Source organism: Cannabis sativa, chromosome 2 (assembly GCF_029168945.1).
Source record: "Cannabis sativa cultivar Pink pepper isolate KNU-18-1 chromosome 2, ASM2916894v1, whole genome shotgun sequence".
NCBI classification, from domain to species: domain Eukaryota; kingdom Viridiplantae; phylum Streptophyta; class Magnoliopsida; order Rosales; family Cannabaceae; genus Cannabis; species Cannabis sativa.
In genome coordinates this window covers 45,269,366-45,283,090 of record NC_083602.1, presented here as the reverse complement: position 1 = coordinate 45,283,090, position 13,725 = coordinate 45,269,366, and the positions used below count along the sequence as shown (strand labels likewise).

General features: G+C 33.9%; 1 protein-coding gene across 2 annotated transcripts; it reads left to right on the top strand.

Annotated features, from left to right (window-relative positions):
* Window positions 1-658: 658 nt before the first annotated feature.
* LOC115720985 (uncharacterized) lies at window positions 659-11,514 on the top strand. 2 transcript variants are annotated; one of them, XM_061110550.1, is made up of 6 exons: window positions 659-947; window positions 2,279-2,339; window positions 2,718-2,798; window positions 8,005-9,859; window positions 9,930-10,021; window positions 11,066-11,514. In XM_061110550.1, the coding sequence occupies exons 4-6, from the start codon at window positions 9,548-9,550 to the stop codon at window positions 11,364-11,366; spliced, it is 705 nt and encodes a 234-aa protein (XP_060966533.1). In that variant the 5' UTR covers window positions 659-947; window positions 2,279-2,339; window positions 2,718-2,798; window positions 8,005-9,547; the 3' UTR covers window positions 11,367-11,514. The 2 variants fall into 2 exon arrangements, with proteins under 2 accessions (XP_060966533.1, XP_030506070.2); XM_030650210.2 differs by having other exon boundaries at window positions 659-2,339.
* Window positions 11,515-13,725: the final 2,211 nt, after the last annotated feature.

Below are 13,725 nucleotides of genomic sequence, written 5' to 3'. Positions count from 1 at the left end.
TTTATGGATAGTTTTCTTTTTGTTTAATATTAATAATATATTTTTTTTTGTTTAGTTATAAAATTATGAATTACCATTTATTTTTTTTCGATTCTCTTATTTATTTAATATTTTTTATCATCACTATTAAGTAAATTAATTGTACTCATATTTTTAATTCTCGAAAATTCAAAAGACATGTTGTCATTTAGTGTGTACAATGTATATACAATCATGTCTCTTGATATATTCAAATATTATGAATTAAGTATTTAAATATATTAATATATGCTATGAAATTTTAATTTTGTTGTGTAGACCATTCTTTTTCTTTTTCAATAAAATATAACACAAAAGAGAATTTCATAAATTCATTAATAAGAATATTATAATTATATACATAATTTAAAAAATAATTAATCTTTATATCTTTAATTTTAATTTTTCAATATATTCAAAATTATTTATCTTGCTATTTTGAAATCAATATTATAAAACTATCTCTATAATTTTTGTATACGATCAATGTTATATATTTTTTTTGTTAAATATTTTTAGTTCACATTTTTTTAGGGCTCTTTTCACTTTTGCATTTTTAATCAATTTTTTTTTTTTTGCAAAAATACGTTTATATTGAGAACTAACCATAATTAGATTTTATTTTGCACAAATACCTATTTAGGATTTCATCTCTACCTTCAACCTTCAACGTATATCTTATACTCAACCAAAAAAAGTAAACAAAACAGAGGCAGGAGAAAACCTCCATTAACGCCGATTTCGGAGCTGCACTGGTCGATCCACCCGCCCCCAAATCATCGCCTATCCTGAAGAAAAAAGAAGAAAATGAAATAGAGCTTCGTTGCAATCATGCCGAAGTTGTCGGAGCTTAGCTCTCCGATCCATTCCCAAATCATTGCAATGTGAGTTTCAATCACTCAAATCTCTCTCGTCAAATCCAAAATAAGGTAAGAATTTCAATTACATCTGACTTTTGTTTCCTTGATTTCCCTATGTTTATCTGCAATCTCCATTCTGCAATGTCCATAGACTTCATAAAATATAACATTCATTGTTTTTATTTTAAAATGACCACCATCTTAACTATCATAAATCTCAAATCAAAATTCCAAATTAAAAATGGTCTTTGTTAGGATTATTGAGAAATTAATTTGATTTGATTTGAGTCTTTCTTTGGTTTGAATGGGACTGTGATTGTTTGGATTACAATAAAATTGAAAGAATAAACCTGGACAATAATTGGGAGAGAGTTTTTATAGCAATGGGGATGTTTACGAAGGTGAGTATTAAAAGGGTAAATAGCTCCTGAATTGCTTGGTTTTTTCAGTCATAACATTTCTTTTCAGCTACTACTATTGGAAAAACCTTTGTTCTTGGATCTTGAAAACCTAAGGTAATCCTAATATTTTTCCCTATTTTTTATTCAATTATCAGAGCTGGTTTAACATTTCTGTTATATTGTATCTCCAAATCCTCCTGCTATGTTTAGATCCTTTAAGGAATTTCCTTTGTTATGTGCTTCTCCAGTTTCATCACCAACTAACCCTTTTGGAACCTTAATTTATAGTATATGTAATTAATAATTAGTATTACTATTGAAATTAAATAAATACATATCATGTCAAAATAATATTATTCAACTACTCGGATAGATTAATTTGTCCACGTGTTTTCTACTGACATGTTTAGAAAGTTAATAATTGCATCTTAAAGTTAGTTTTTTTTTTGTACATGTTTTCTTGTGTTAGTCTGAGTACTATATATAGAAGCCTATAATTAACTACTATTCATTTTTGTACTGAACTTAAAAATGTAATATGAGAGAGTTGGAGGAGTGTTAAAGAGTGTATTCTCTGTATTTGATTACTTACTTTAGCTGTATGACATGATTACTGTCCTATACACACCATATATACCCAAAAACAAAGGAAAAATGCTCTTTGATGATACAATCTTACTGAAAGCAAAAAAAGAAAAATGATAGTTATTATCCTTTTGATTCAATCATATACAGTTATAGTAGTGCAAAATCAGAATTACCATACAAGATACAACATGGTGAATCTAGTTGAGCTTGCTTTCTGTTTTCTGTATCTTCTGATGTTACGTATAGTTTTATTGCATCATTAATATATATGAATTTAGATGGTTGATTTGCTTAAATGTCTTCATTGTTTATCTCTTGTGATTGGTTCTGCTATTGGAATTACTAAATGTGTGTTCAAATAACTACTTTGTTTGGCTTGTTGGGAATTTGGGAATGGCCTTGCTACCAAAGCAAAGAGCTCCAACGGATTGCGGAGTTACTCTTGTTCCATGGCTGCCTTCATTTTTAATAGGTATGAATCTTTTTATCATTGGGTATTTAGAATATGTTGTGTATTGAAGGTTTTTCATTTGTTGGGTGCTATGTTTATTTGTTATTCTCAATGACTATAGTTGTTGCTTTGAGATATGTTTTTGTATTGTATAAGTTGTCTTCAAACTAATTATGTTTTGTATTATTTTTTGGGTGCTATATATTTAGCTCACTGTAGTTATGGTTTGAGAACAATAATTTACTAAGTTTCATGTTATAACTCTTAAGCTATATTATGGGGTCATGAATATAAATTGTCTGCCTACCCTCCTTTGGCTAATGGTATTGGTTTATGGTATGTAAGCTATTTTTTTAATGGAAATAAGACAATGCCATCAATATATTTTTCTTGCTACAGCTTTACTCAGTGTGAAGTTACAAAAGAAGACTGAAAAAGAGCAAAAATCTTGTCCAATTTCAACTGTTGGACTTCACTATGGTACATACTTGTTAGAATATTAGCTGTATATTAGGTGTAAAAGAATTAGGGTAACTTGTATTTAGTAGTTTCCTATTTTGTTGGTAGTTTCCTATTTCCTAGTCTCCTAGCTTTGTATATAAATATGTACTATTCTATGAAATATACACACAATTCGAATCACTATTTTCTACATGGTATCAGAGCATTGTGATTCAAAATTCGAAATTCGAAATTAGGGTTCTGAAAAGAAAAAAAAAAAAAAAAAAAAAAAAAAAAAAAAAAAAAAAATTAGGGTTTGAGTTTAGGGTTGTTTTTTTCGAAAATCCTATTTGGAGTGAACATTGTTTCTCACCGCCCACATAGGAGGACTGCCCAGCCGCCGATCTACCAACCCCCGAAGTCCGGTCGCCGGATTCCTCGCGCGTGGGGCTCACGCGCCGCCTGAAGCTTCTGCGCGTGGGGCTCACGCGCCGGCGCGTGGAGGCGCGTGTAACGGCGCCTTCGACGGCGTTCTGTTGCCGATTCTTCACTGGGTTCTTCTAAGCCCACTCGCATCTGTTCTAGGTTGTAATTCGGTATTTGTTTGTCTTCTTCGTGTTTGGGTGTTCATTCTTTGGTGTTCTTTTGTTCTTTTTCTCTGTCTTTGTGTTTGCTTTTGAGATTATGGCAGAGATAAGATCAGATTCAAAATCAGTTGTTGTTTCTGATGTTGTTCCCGTAATGTCTAAAATCACGGATCATAAGTTGATTGGTTCGAATTATTTGGAATGGAGTAAGACGATTCGACTGTATTTGAGGAGTATTGACAAAGATGATCACTTGACTGACGATCCTCCTGAAGAAACAAACGATTCAAGGAAAATATGGCTCCGTGAGGATGCTCGCTTGTTCCTTCAAATTCGAAATTCTATCGATATTGAGGTAATTAGTTTGATTAATCATTGTGAATTGGTTAAAGAACTAATGGGTTACTTGGAGTTTTTGTATTCTGGCAAAGACAACATATCTCGCATATATGATGTTTGCAAAGCTTTTTATCGCGCGGAGAAACAAGATAAGTCTCTTATGAATTATTTTATGGCTTTCAAGAAAACATATGAAGAACTTAATGTGCTATTACCGTTTAGTCCTGATGTAAAAGTTCAACAGCGCCAACGAGAACAGATGGCTATTATAAGTTTTCTTGCAGGACTCTCATCTGAATTTGACTCTGCAAAGTCACAAGTTCTCTCTGGTTCTGATGTCTCCTCTTTACAAGATGTGTTTACTCGTGTTCTTCGCACAGAGACTACCTCTTCAACTCCTCTGAATAGCGCCTTGGTGAGTCGTAATAATTACGCACGGAAAGAAACTCTACTCCAAGTGGATTTAAAGGAGGTAATTCACAAGGACTCGATAACCGCACACCAAATTCGGGAGCATCATGTGCAATTATTGTAAGAAACCGAGGCCACACCAAGTTTGAGTGTAGGAAGTTACAATTTAAGAATCGACAACAACACTCGCCAATATTGCAAGCACTAGTGATGCATCCGACAAATCGGTCCTTATTTCGCCGATGACTTTGCCAAGTTCTCAAGGTATCGGGGAAACACTTAAGTCTTCATCTTCTTCTCGTCATCGCGATTGCTGATTCAGGTAACTCTAATGCCTGCCTTCTTTCCAAATCCTCAAAATGGGTCATTGATTCTGGTGCCACAGATCATATGACAGGTAATTCCCGTCTCTTTTCCACTTTTCAGTCTCACAGTCCCACTTCTGTTGTCACCTTAGCTGATGGGTCAACAGCTTCTGTTCTTGGATCTGGCACTATTGTTCCTACACCTATGCTATCTTTATCATCAGTCTTACATTTACCTGATTTGTCCTTTAATTTGCTTTCTGTTAGTCAACTCACTCGTAATCTAAATTGTTGCATCTCATTCTTTCCTGATCATTGTTTGTTTCAGGATCTTATGACGAAGAAGATTATTGGTAAAGGACATGAATCTGGTGGCTTGTATGTTCTTGACCCACTTCCGCCAACCGCTATTGCTTGTTCGAGTGTTGCTTCCGCTTTTGAGGCTCATTGTCGTTTAGGTCATCCATCCCTTCCTTTGCTCAAGAAATCCGTGTCCCCAATATAGTAGTTTATCTTCGTTAGAATGTGAGTCATGTCAGTTTGCCAAACATCATCGTGTTAGTTTGAGTCCACGTGTCAATAAACGTGCTAGTGTTCCTTTTGAGTTAGTTCATTCTGATGTTTGGGGTCCTTCTCCTATTTTGTCTCAACCTGGATTCAGGTATTTTGTTACTTTTGTGGATGATCATTCTCGTTTAACTTGGTTATATTTAATGAAAAATCGTTCTGAGTTGTTTTCTATATTCTGTGCTTTTTGTGCTGAGATTCAAACTCAATTTAATGTATCTATTCGTACTTTGAGAAGTGATAATGCCAAAGAGTACATGTCTGCTCAATTTCAATCTTATATGACCTCTAATGGCATGCTTCATGAAACTTCGTGTTGATACGGCACCTCGAATGGTGTTGCGAACGTAAAACAGACATCTTCTTGAAGCCGCACGTGCTCTCTTGTTTCAAATGAAAGTCCCTAAACCTTTTTGGGCCGATGCAGTTTCCACGGCATGCTTTCTTATTAATCGCATGCCCTCTTCTGTTCTTAATGGTGAAATTCCATTTAAAATTCTTTTTCCTAATAAGTCATTATTTCCAGTTGCTCCGCGAGTATTTGGTAGTGTTTGTTTTGCTCGCGATGTCCGTCCATCTGTCACCAAATTAGACCCTAAGGCACTAAAGTGTGTCTTTCTTGGTTATTCTCGTCTTCAGAAAGGGTATAGGTGTTATTGTCCTGATCTCAACAAATATCTTGTTTCTATTGATGTTACTTTTGTAGAAAATACACCTTATTTTTCATCTTCCACTACTTCTACTAGTCAGGGGGAGGATGATGATTTGTTGGTTTATTCGTCACATCCTATGCGCCTCGCTCCATGTTCCGGCGGGTCTCTTGTTCCTTCACCTACCTTGGTCGTCACCCCCACAATGTCTACACCTCCACCACCTCCACAATGTCTACACCTCCACCACCTCCACCACTCCCTCGGTCTCCTATAGTATACACCAGCCGCCCCCCCTCCTCCACCTCCTGTTTCATGTCCTGCACCTGCATCTTCGTCATCAGATCTGGACATCTCAGATGATCTTCCCATTGCACTACGTAAAGGTAAACGTAAATGTACTTTTCCTATTATTTCTTTTGTGTCTTATAATCATCTCTCCTCTTCTTCTTGTTCTTTTATTGCTTCTCTTGATTCTATCACTATTCCTAAAACTGTTCGAGAAGCGATGTCTCATCCTGGTTGGCTTGCTGCAATGATAGAAGAGATGAATGCTTTGGTTGCGAATGGTACTTGGGTCTTGGTTGATTTACCTTCCGGAAAACAGGCCATCGGGTGTAAATGGGTGTTCACGGTTAAATTCAATCCAGACGGCACAGTTGCTCGCTTAAAGGCCCGTCTTGTTGCCAAGGGTTATGCTCAAACCTATGGAGTGGACTATTGTGATACTTTTTCTCCTGTTGCTAAACTCACATCTGTTCGACTGTTCATTTCCATGGCAGCTACTCATCATTGGCCTTTGCATCAGCTTGATATTAAAAATGCTTTTCTTCATGGAGATCTTGAGGAAGAAGTATATATGGAGCAACCTCCTGGGTTTGTTGCTCAGGGGGAGTTAGGGCGAGTTTGTCATCTTCGCAAATCTTTATATGGATTGAAACAAAGCCCTCGTGCTTGGTTTGGTAAATTTAGTCAGGTTGTTGAGAAGTTTGGTTTGTTGAAAAGTAAGTCAGATCATTCTGTGTTTTATAAAAGATCAACTGTTGGTATCATTTTGTTAGTGGTGTATGTTGATGACATCGTTATTACTGGAAATGATACTGAAGGCATCTCATCCCTTAAGTCTTTCATTCACACCCAGTTTAACACGAAAGATTTAGGGGAACTCAAGTATTTCTTGGGGATTGAAGTTACTCGGAGTAAACAAGGTATTTTTCTGTCTCAAAGAAAGTATGTACTTGATTTGCTAACTGAGACAGGGAAATTGGGATCAAAACCTTGCAATGCTCCAATGAATCCAGCAGTGCATCTTACACGTGATGGGAAACCATTTGAAGATCCTGAGAAATATCGCAGGTTAGTTGGAAAGTTGAATTATTTAACTGTGACTCGTCCAGATATTGCATTTCCAGTTAGTGTTATCAGTCAGTTCATGTCTTCCCCAACAATTCATCATTGGGCAGCATTAGAACAAATTTTATGTTACTTAAAAGGAGCACCAGGACGAGGTATAGTTTACAAGGATCATGGACATACCTGCATTGAGTGTTTTTCGATGCGTATTGGGCAGGCTCCAAGGTAGATAGACGATCCACTTCAGGATATTGTGTATTTGTTGGGGGCAATCTGGTCTCTTGGAAGAGTAAGAAACAAAATGTTGTATCTAGATCCAGTGCTGAATCAGAATATAGAGCTATGGCCCAGTCCGTGTGTGAGGTAATATGGATTTATCAGCTTTTGACTGAATTCGGGTTTAAGACTTCTATTCCAGCAAAATTATGGTGTGATAATCAAGCTGCTCTTCATATTGCCTCGAATCCCGTATTCCACGAGCGAACTAAGCACATTGAGATCGATTGTCATTTTGTTCGTGAGAAAATTCAACAAGGTCTGATCTCCACAGGATATGTGAAAACCGGAGAACAACTAGGAGATATTTTTACAAAAGCTTTGAATGGGGTGCGGATAGACTATCTTTGTAACAAGCTGGGCATGATTAACATCTATGCTCCAGCTTGAGGGGGAGTGTTAGAATATTAGCTGTATATTAGGTGTAAAAGAATTAGGGTAACTTGTATTTAGTAGTTTCCTATTTTGTTGGTAGTTTCCTATTTCCTAGTCTCCTAGCTTTGTATATAAATATGTACTATTCTATGAAATATACACACAATTCGAATCACTATTTTCTACAATACTAATATTGATTTCTTCCATTTGCTAAAAAATTCAAATATTAAACAAATAAAATGTTGACTGCATAATTTCTCATTATATTTCTGATTTTTTTTATGAGCAAAAAAGTACATCAACTTTTTATTGTAATATTAACATACTATCTTTTCTCGATGCAAAATATGGATAAAATTTTCATTGTAATCCAACATAGTGGTCATTGGGATGAAAATCAAAATTACATCAGCTTTCAAGTTCGCCGAATGGTCATTCCCAATAATTGCAACTACAACACCTTGGTTGGAATGATATGTAATGAGCTGAAGATAGATCTGGGATCAACAACTCTAAAAATAGAGTACCAAGGAAAAGACAACTACCCTCCATTCTACATAGAAGATGACCTCCAATTTTACTTATACAAGGAGTTGAAGAAAAAAGATTCAGATTTTACAAAGTACCCGTTGTGCCTTACAATGGAGAATAACCATATTGAGTCGACTATTTTTCCAACAAGAAGTACATCAACAGAGATTAACCATATTGAGCCCACTTTTTTTTCAACCAGAAGTACATCAACTTATAACGAATTGGGTATAGAATTGGGACAAGCTGAAGAAGGAACATCAAATTCAGATGAAGAAGCAACTGTTGACATGGATGCAGATGAGAGTGAAAATTATATCTCCAATGCAAGGTTGGTTGACAAGCAAATAATAGAAATGGGAAAGGAAGCAAACAACGATGCAGAAGAGATTAAAATAGACGAAGATTCAGTAATCAACAACAAAAACTATCAAGAAATAGCTCCGTCTCAGATTTACAAAGATAAAGAGACCTTGAAGACTGTGTTGAGCCACTATGCAATTAGAAAACATTTTTCAGTACCGCGTGAAAAAATCTTGCAAAAGACAGTTCCTAGCAGAGTGCTTTGACAAAAATTGCAGCTGGAAGTTAAGGGCATCAAGGAATGGAAACACAATGCAATTTATAATTATGACTTTTGAGGACAATCATAGCTGCGATATGAAGATAAGATTGAAAGATCAACGTCAAGCAACCTCAACCATCATTCCAGACATGATCAAGTACAAATTCACAAACATCAAGACTAAAACCACGGTTGCAGATGTTATAAATGAGTTGAAAATTCGTGGATTGAGAGTCAAATACAGCAACGCTTGGAGATCAATACAGAAGGCAAAAGAAAAAGTGAGAGGAAATGTAGTTAAGTCTTACTCTGAGATAGCCAAGTATCTTTACTTGTTGCATCATACAAATCCAGACTCTTTTGTGGAGCTCAAAAGAGAGGAAGATGGCTTCTTATTCCTTTTTGTAGCATTGAATGCTTCAAGAAAAGGATGGTTGCATTGTATTCCTGTGGTGATAGTTGATGGGACATTCTTAAAGTCTACATATGGAGTTATATTGCTGGTTGCAGCGACTCAAGATGCGGAAGGTCATATTTTCCCGCTAGCTTTTAGTGTGGTTGATTCAGAGAACGATAATTCTTAGGAGTGGTTCTTTGAAAAGTTTAGGGAGTGTTATGGTTCAAGAGAAGACATGGTCATTATCTCTGACCGTCACGAAAGCATAAAAAAGGCAACCATCAAAGTGTACCTAGAAGTACTTCATGGATCTTGCACCGTTCACCTACTAAAGAACATTAAAAGCAAATTAAGAAAAGCTCAAAAACTGTCTCAGATACATTCTTCGCAGCGGCAAAGGCATACACTGTCGAAGGCTTCGAGCGCCACATGGGAAAACTAGATAAGATTGAAAAGAGGTTGAGACCCTACTTGCAAGAAATCGGGTATGAAAAATGGGCTCAAGTTCACTCTCAAAATAATAGATACTCGAACATGGCATCCAACCTCGCAGAATCTTTGAATTCTTTGATTGTTGCAGTAAGGGAGCTACCAATCTGCACTATGGTAGAATGTTTAAGAAGTTTGGTGCAAGAATGGAGCTGTAAAAATCGAAACATAGCTCAAGCAATTCCCACAAGGCTGACAAGCAAACATGAAGAAATCTTAAATGATAACTACAAATACTCATTGAAGAAGACGGTATGATTCTCAACTTTAAATTATACCTAACTTGAATATAAATTCTAATATTAGTACTTTCAAATATTAGGTGCACCCGACAAATGATGTTTTGTTCGAAGTTCGTGATGGATGCAAAAAAGCAATAGTTGATCTAAGCTCGAGAACTTGTACATGCAAACGGTATATAACGCAACCTATATATATAATTTGATCCTTATATATTGTCCTTAGCTTTGTTCTATAGATGCAAACGGTACATGCTAATTGCTAAACTTGCAAAATCAATATGAGATTTCATTGTTATAGATGTGGTTAATTATTTGGGTTAGAATTGTTGCTGTAAAATCAGATTGTAAAAAAAAGATATATGTACAAGGGAAATCAGATTGTAACCAGATAGTTGTTGTTAGTTATTACGGGATGTTAGATAGAAAGTTCCTCCCAAACATAAATTTAAATGAAATTGCTAGTGCAGCTGATTAGGAATTGTAAAGGGAAATCATGGAATCTTGTGCTATATTGTTGGCTTTGAATGCTAGATTTTTTTTTGTGGAATTTCATTGTGAAGTTGTAGTTTATAAGGTTTAAAATCATCATCCGTAGCAGTAGCAGTACACTACCTGCTACTACATTCTCTTCTTTTTCTCCAAACTCATTATTCATTGGCAGCTGCTAAAAACTTCATTGAATGCGTGTCAATAAATTCTGAGCTATCAGTTCTAGTGGTCACAACACTTTTCACACCAAACACAATGTCATTCACTTCTGTCCTTGGATCCACACCAACTAATCTCAGATTCGTAGAGCCCCTAGTTCCAAAACCTCAGATCATCTTTACACCACTCCATGATTCTCATGTCCAAGTAGCTGTGATTTGCTCAAAACAGCTAGGCTTCCATTTCAGACTTCTGAAAAGGGATATCCTAGGATTGGTCTAGCTTAGGTGATTTATTGTTAAGTTTAAAAGAATAATTATCTTATTTCCTTGATGAAAATTTGTATGATAGAGTTAAGGGTCACAATATGGTCGTCCATCATTTAGGAAAAATTTCTTAGGGGTTAGAGATAATGGGTTGATATGAATAAATAGAGTTGTTAGATGCAAATAAAGATTGAAAATTTATTTGAAAGATGATTGTAACAAATGGAGCTGGAAAATTATGTTTACTTGCTATCTTGATTTCAAATCAATATTGACAAAAGATATACATTATTCATTAACAGGTTCCAAATAGATCAACTTCCTTGTGGCCATGCAATAGCTGTTCTAAAAGATATGAATAAAGATGCATATGAATATTGCTCATCATATTACACAAAGGAGGCCATGCTTGCAACTTATGGAGAAATTGTATACCCTATTCCTAATGAAGACACATGGGAGGTACCCGAATATGTTAAATCATGGGAAGTTCAGCATCCAAAAGAAAAAAGTAAGAGTGGGAAGACCAAAGAAAAGAAGAAGCAAACCTTTATGGCAGAAAAACAAAAAATGAACAAAGCAAATCAAATGCGGAAAATGTAATCAACCTGGACATAACAAAAAGACTTGCAGAAATTTGGAAAACTAGCAAAACTTGATTATTGCTTGATTAAGCAAAATTGCACATCATTTATGGTAGATATTTATATGAATATTATTTGATGATTTACAAACATAGATTTGATTTTGATTTTGTTGCTTTACAAACATATATTAGGATTGATTTTGTTGATTTACAAACATAAATTTGGATTGATTTTGTTGCTTTACAAACATAGATTTGGATTGATTTGATAGATTACTTTTACTCAATTGCAATGAGGTTGCAAATCTCATTTATTCAGGAGGAGCTATCTACTATTTAAAGTACCACTTCATCAATGACTTTTTTTTTTCTTTTACTTTTGAATATTGATTGTTGCATAACAAATAATATTTAATGATTTCAGCTCTTTATTGTATCCATATTTTCATATGCCAACTTACATGGTAAGTAAATTTTCATTATTTTCTGTAGATATATATAACTACTCAATTGAAGAGTTATCCTACAAAAGAAAATTTTATGAGAATACGCCAGATTATAACTTCTTTTCTTTTATAACTAATTTGTTGTTTAGAACTTTTTTCATTCATTCTTAGAACAGTAAAAATAGAAAGATAATAGAACTATTTTACTGATATTACTGTAATGGGAACAACAAACATTTCACTAACAACAACATAACCTTTAAATGGGAACAAGAAACATAAAGTGTGTGTGAAAAATTGAAACAACTAGTATTATGTGAGTGTGTGTGTGTGAAATGGAAACAACTAGAATTTAACCTCATATATATATATATATATGAAAAATTCAACCAAATATCATAAAAAATAGAAACAACTAACACAGAAACATATTATATTAAAAATAGAAACAACTAGCATTAACAGTGTGTGAAAAATAGAAACAACTAGTATCATTTGAGTGTGTGTGTGTGTGTGTGTGTGAGATAGAGAAGTAGAAACAACTAGCATTAAGAGTGTGTGAAAAATAGAAACAAGTATCATAAAAATAGAAACAACTCACACTGAAAATGGAAACAAGTAAAATTAAAAATAGAAACAACTAGTATTATGTGAGTGTGAGTGATATGGAAACAACTAGAATTTAAGCTCATATATATATATATATATGAAAAAAATAGAAACAAATATCATCATATATGAAAAATAGAAGCAAGTATCATAAAAATAGAAACAATCACATTGAAAATGGAAACAAATGAAATTAAAAATAGAAACAACTAGTATTATGTGAGTGTGTGTTAAATGGGAACAACTAGAATTTAACTTCATATATATATATAAAAACTCGAAACAAATGTTATAAAAAATGGAAACAACTCACATTGAATATTGAAAAATAGAAACAATTATCATAAAAATAAAATTACTACATTTTAACCTCATTTGAGTGTGTTACACACATACTCAAATGGTACTAGTTGTATTTTTCACAAACACTCATATATATATGAAAAATGGACACAAATACAATTAAAAATGGAAACAACAAACATTGAAAATGGAAACAAGACAAATTAAAAATAGAAAATGGAAACAACTGATAGTAAAACAAATTATATTAAAAATGGAAACAACTAGTATTAAGAGTGTGTAAAAAATAGAAACAACTAGTATCATTTGAGTGTGTGTGTGTGTGTGAACTAAAAACAACTAGAATTTATATAAAAAAATCGAAACAAATATCATCAAAATTGGAAAATAAAAACAAGTATCAAAAAACTAGAAACAACTCACATTAAAAATAGAAACAAGAAAAATTAAAAATAGAAACAATTAGTATTAAGTGAGCGTGTGTGTTAAATGGAAACAACTAGAATTTAACCTCATATATATAAAAATAAATGGAAACAAATATTATAAAAAATGGAAACAACTCACATTGAATATTGAAAAGTGGAAATAACTATCCTAAAAATAAAAGGGAAAAAAACAAAAAAATACAAAAAAGGAAAAAAAATTACAAAAATACTTTGGGCCGGCCCATTAAACATTTATACAGTCCACATACAAATATTTACAAAAATACCACATGCACTAAGCCTTCAGCTGTACAGAGCGAACCATGAAGATGAAAATACGCGCTCGTTTCAAAACCGCAAAGCAACCAAAATGAAACCAAAACGAGAAAAATACAACTATTAATTCTGGCAAAATCAACTGGAAAAGAATACCTGCAATGATCTAAACTGAAAATGACGAAAAAAAATCAGAAAAACTGTGAAGAAACTGAAATTACACATTTGTTTTCTGTTTTATTCGATCAAAACAACTCCCCCTAATATCGAAATCCAGATTCATGAAATGTAGATCTGTAACAAACAGATCTGGA

Coding starts and splice junctions, on each gene's coding strand:
- LOC115720985 (XM_061110550.1), top strand. CDS start 9,548: ATGGGAAAACTAGATAAGATTGAAAAGAGGTTGAGACCCTACTTGCAA. Junction 9,860..9,929: donor AATACTCATTGAAGAAGACG/GTATGATTCTCA, acceptor TTCAAATATTAG/GTGCACCCGACAAATGATGT. Junction 10,022..11,065: donor AGAACTTGTACATGCAAACG/GTATATAACGCA, acceptor ATTCATTAACAG/GTTCCAAATAGATCAACTTC.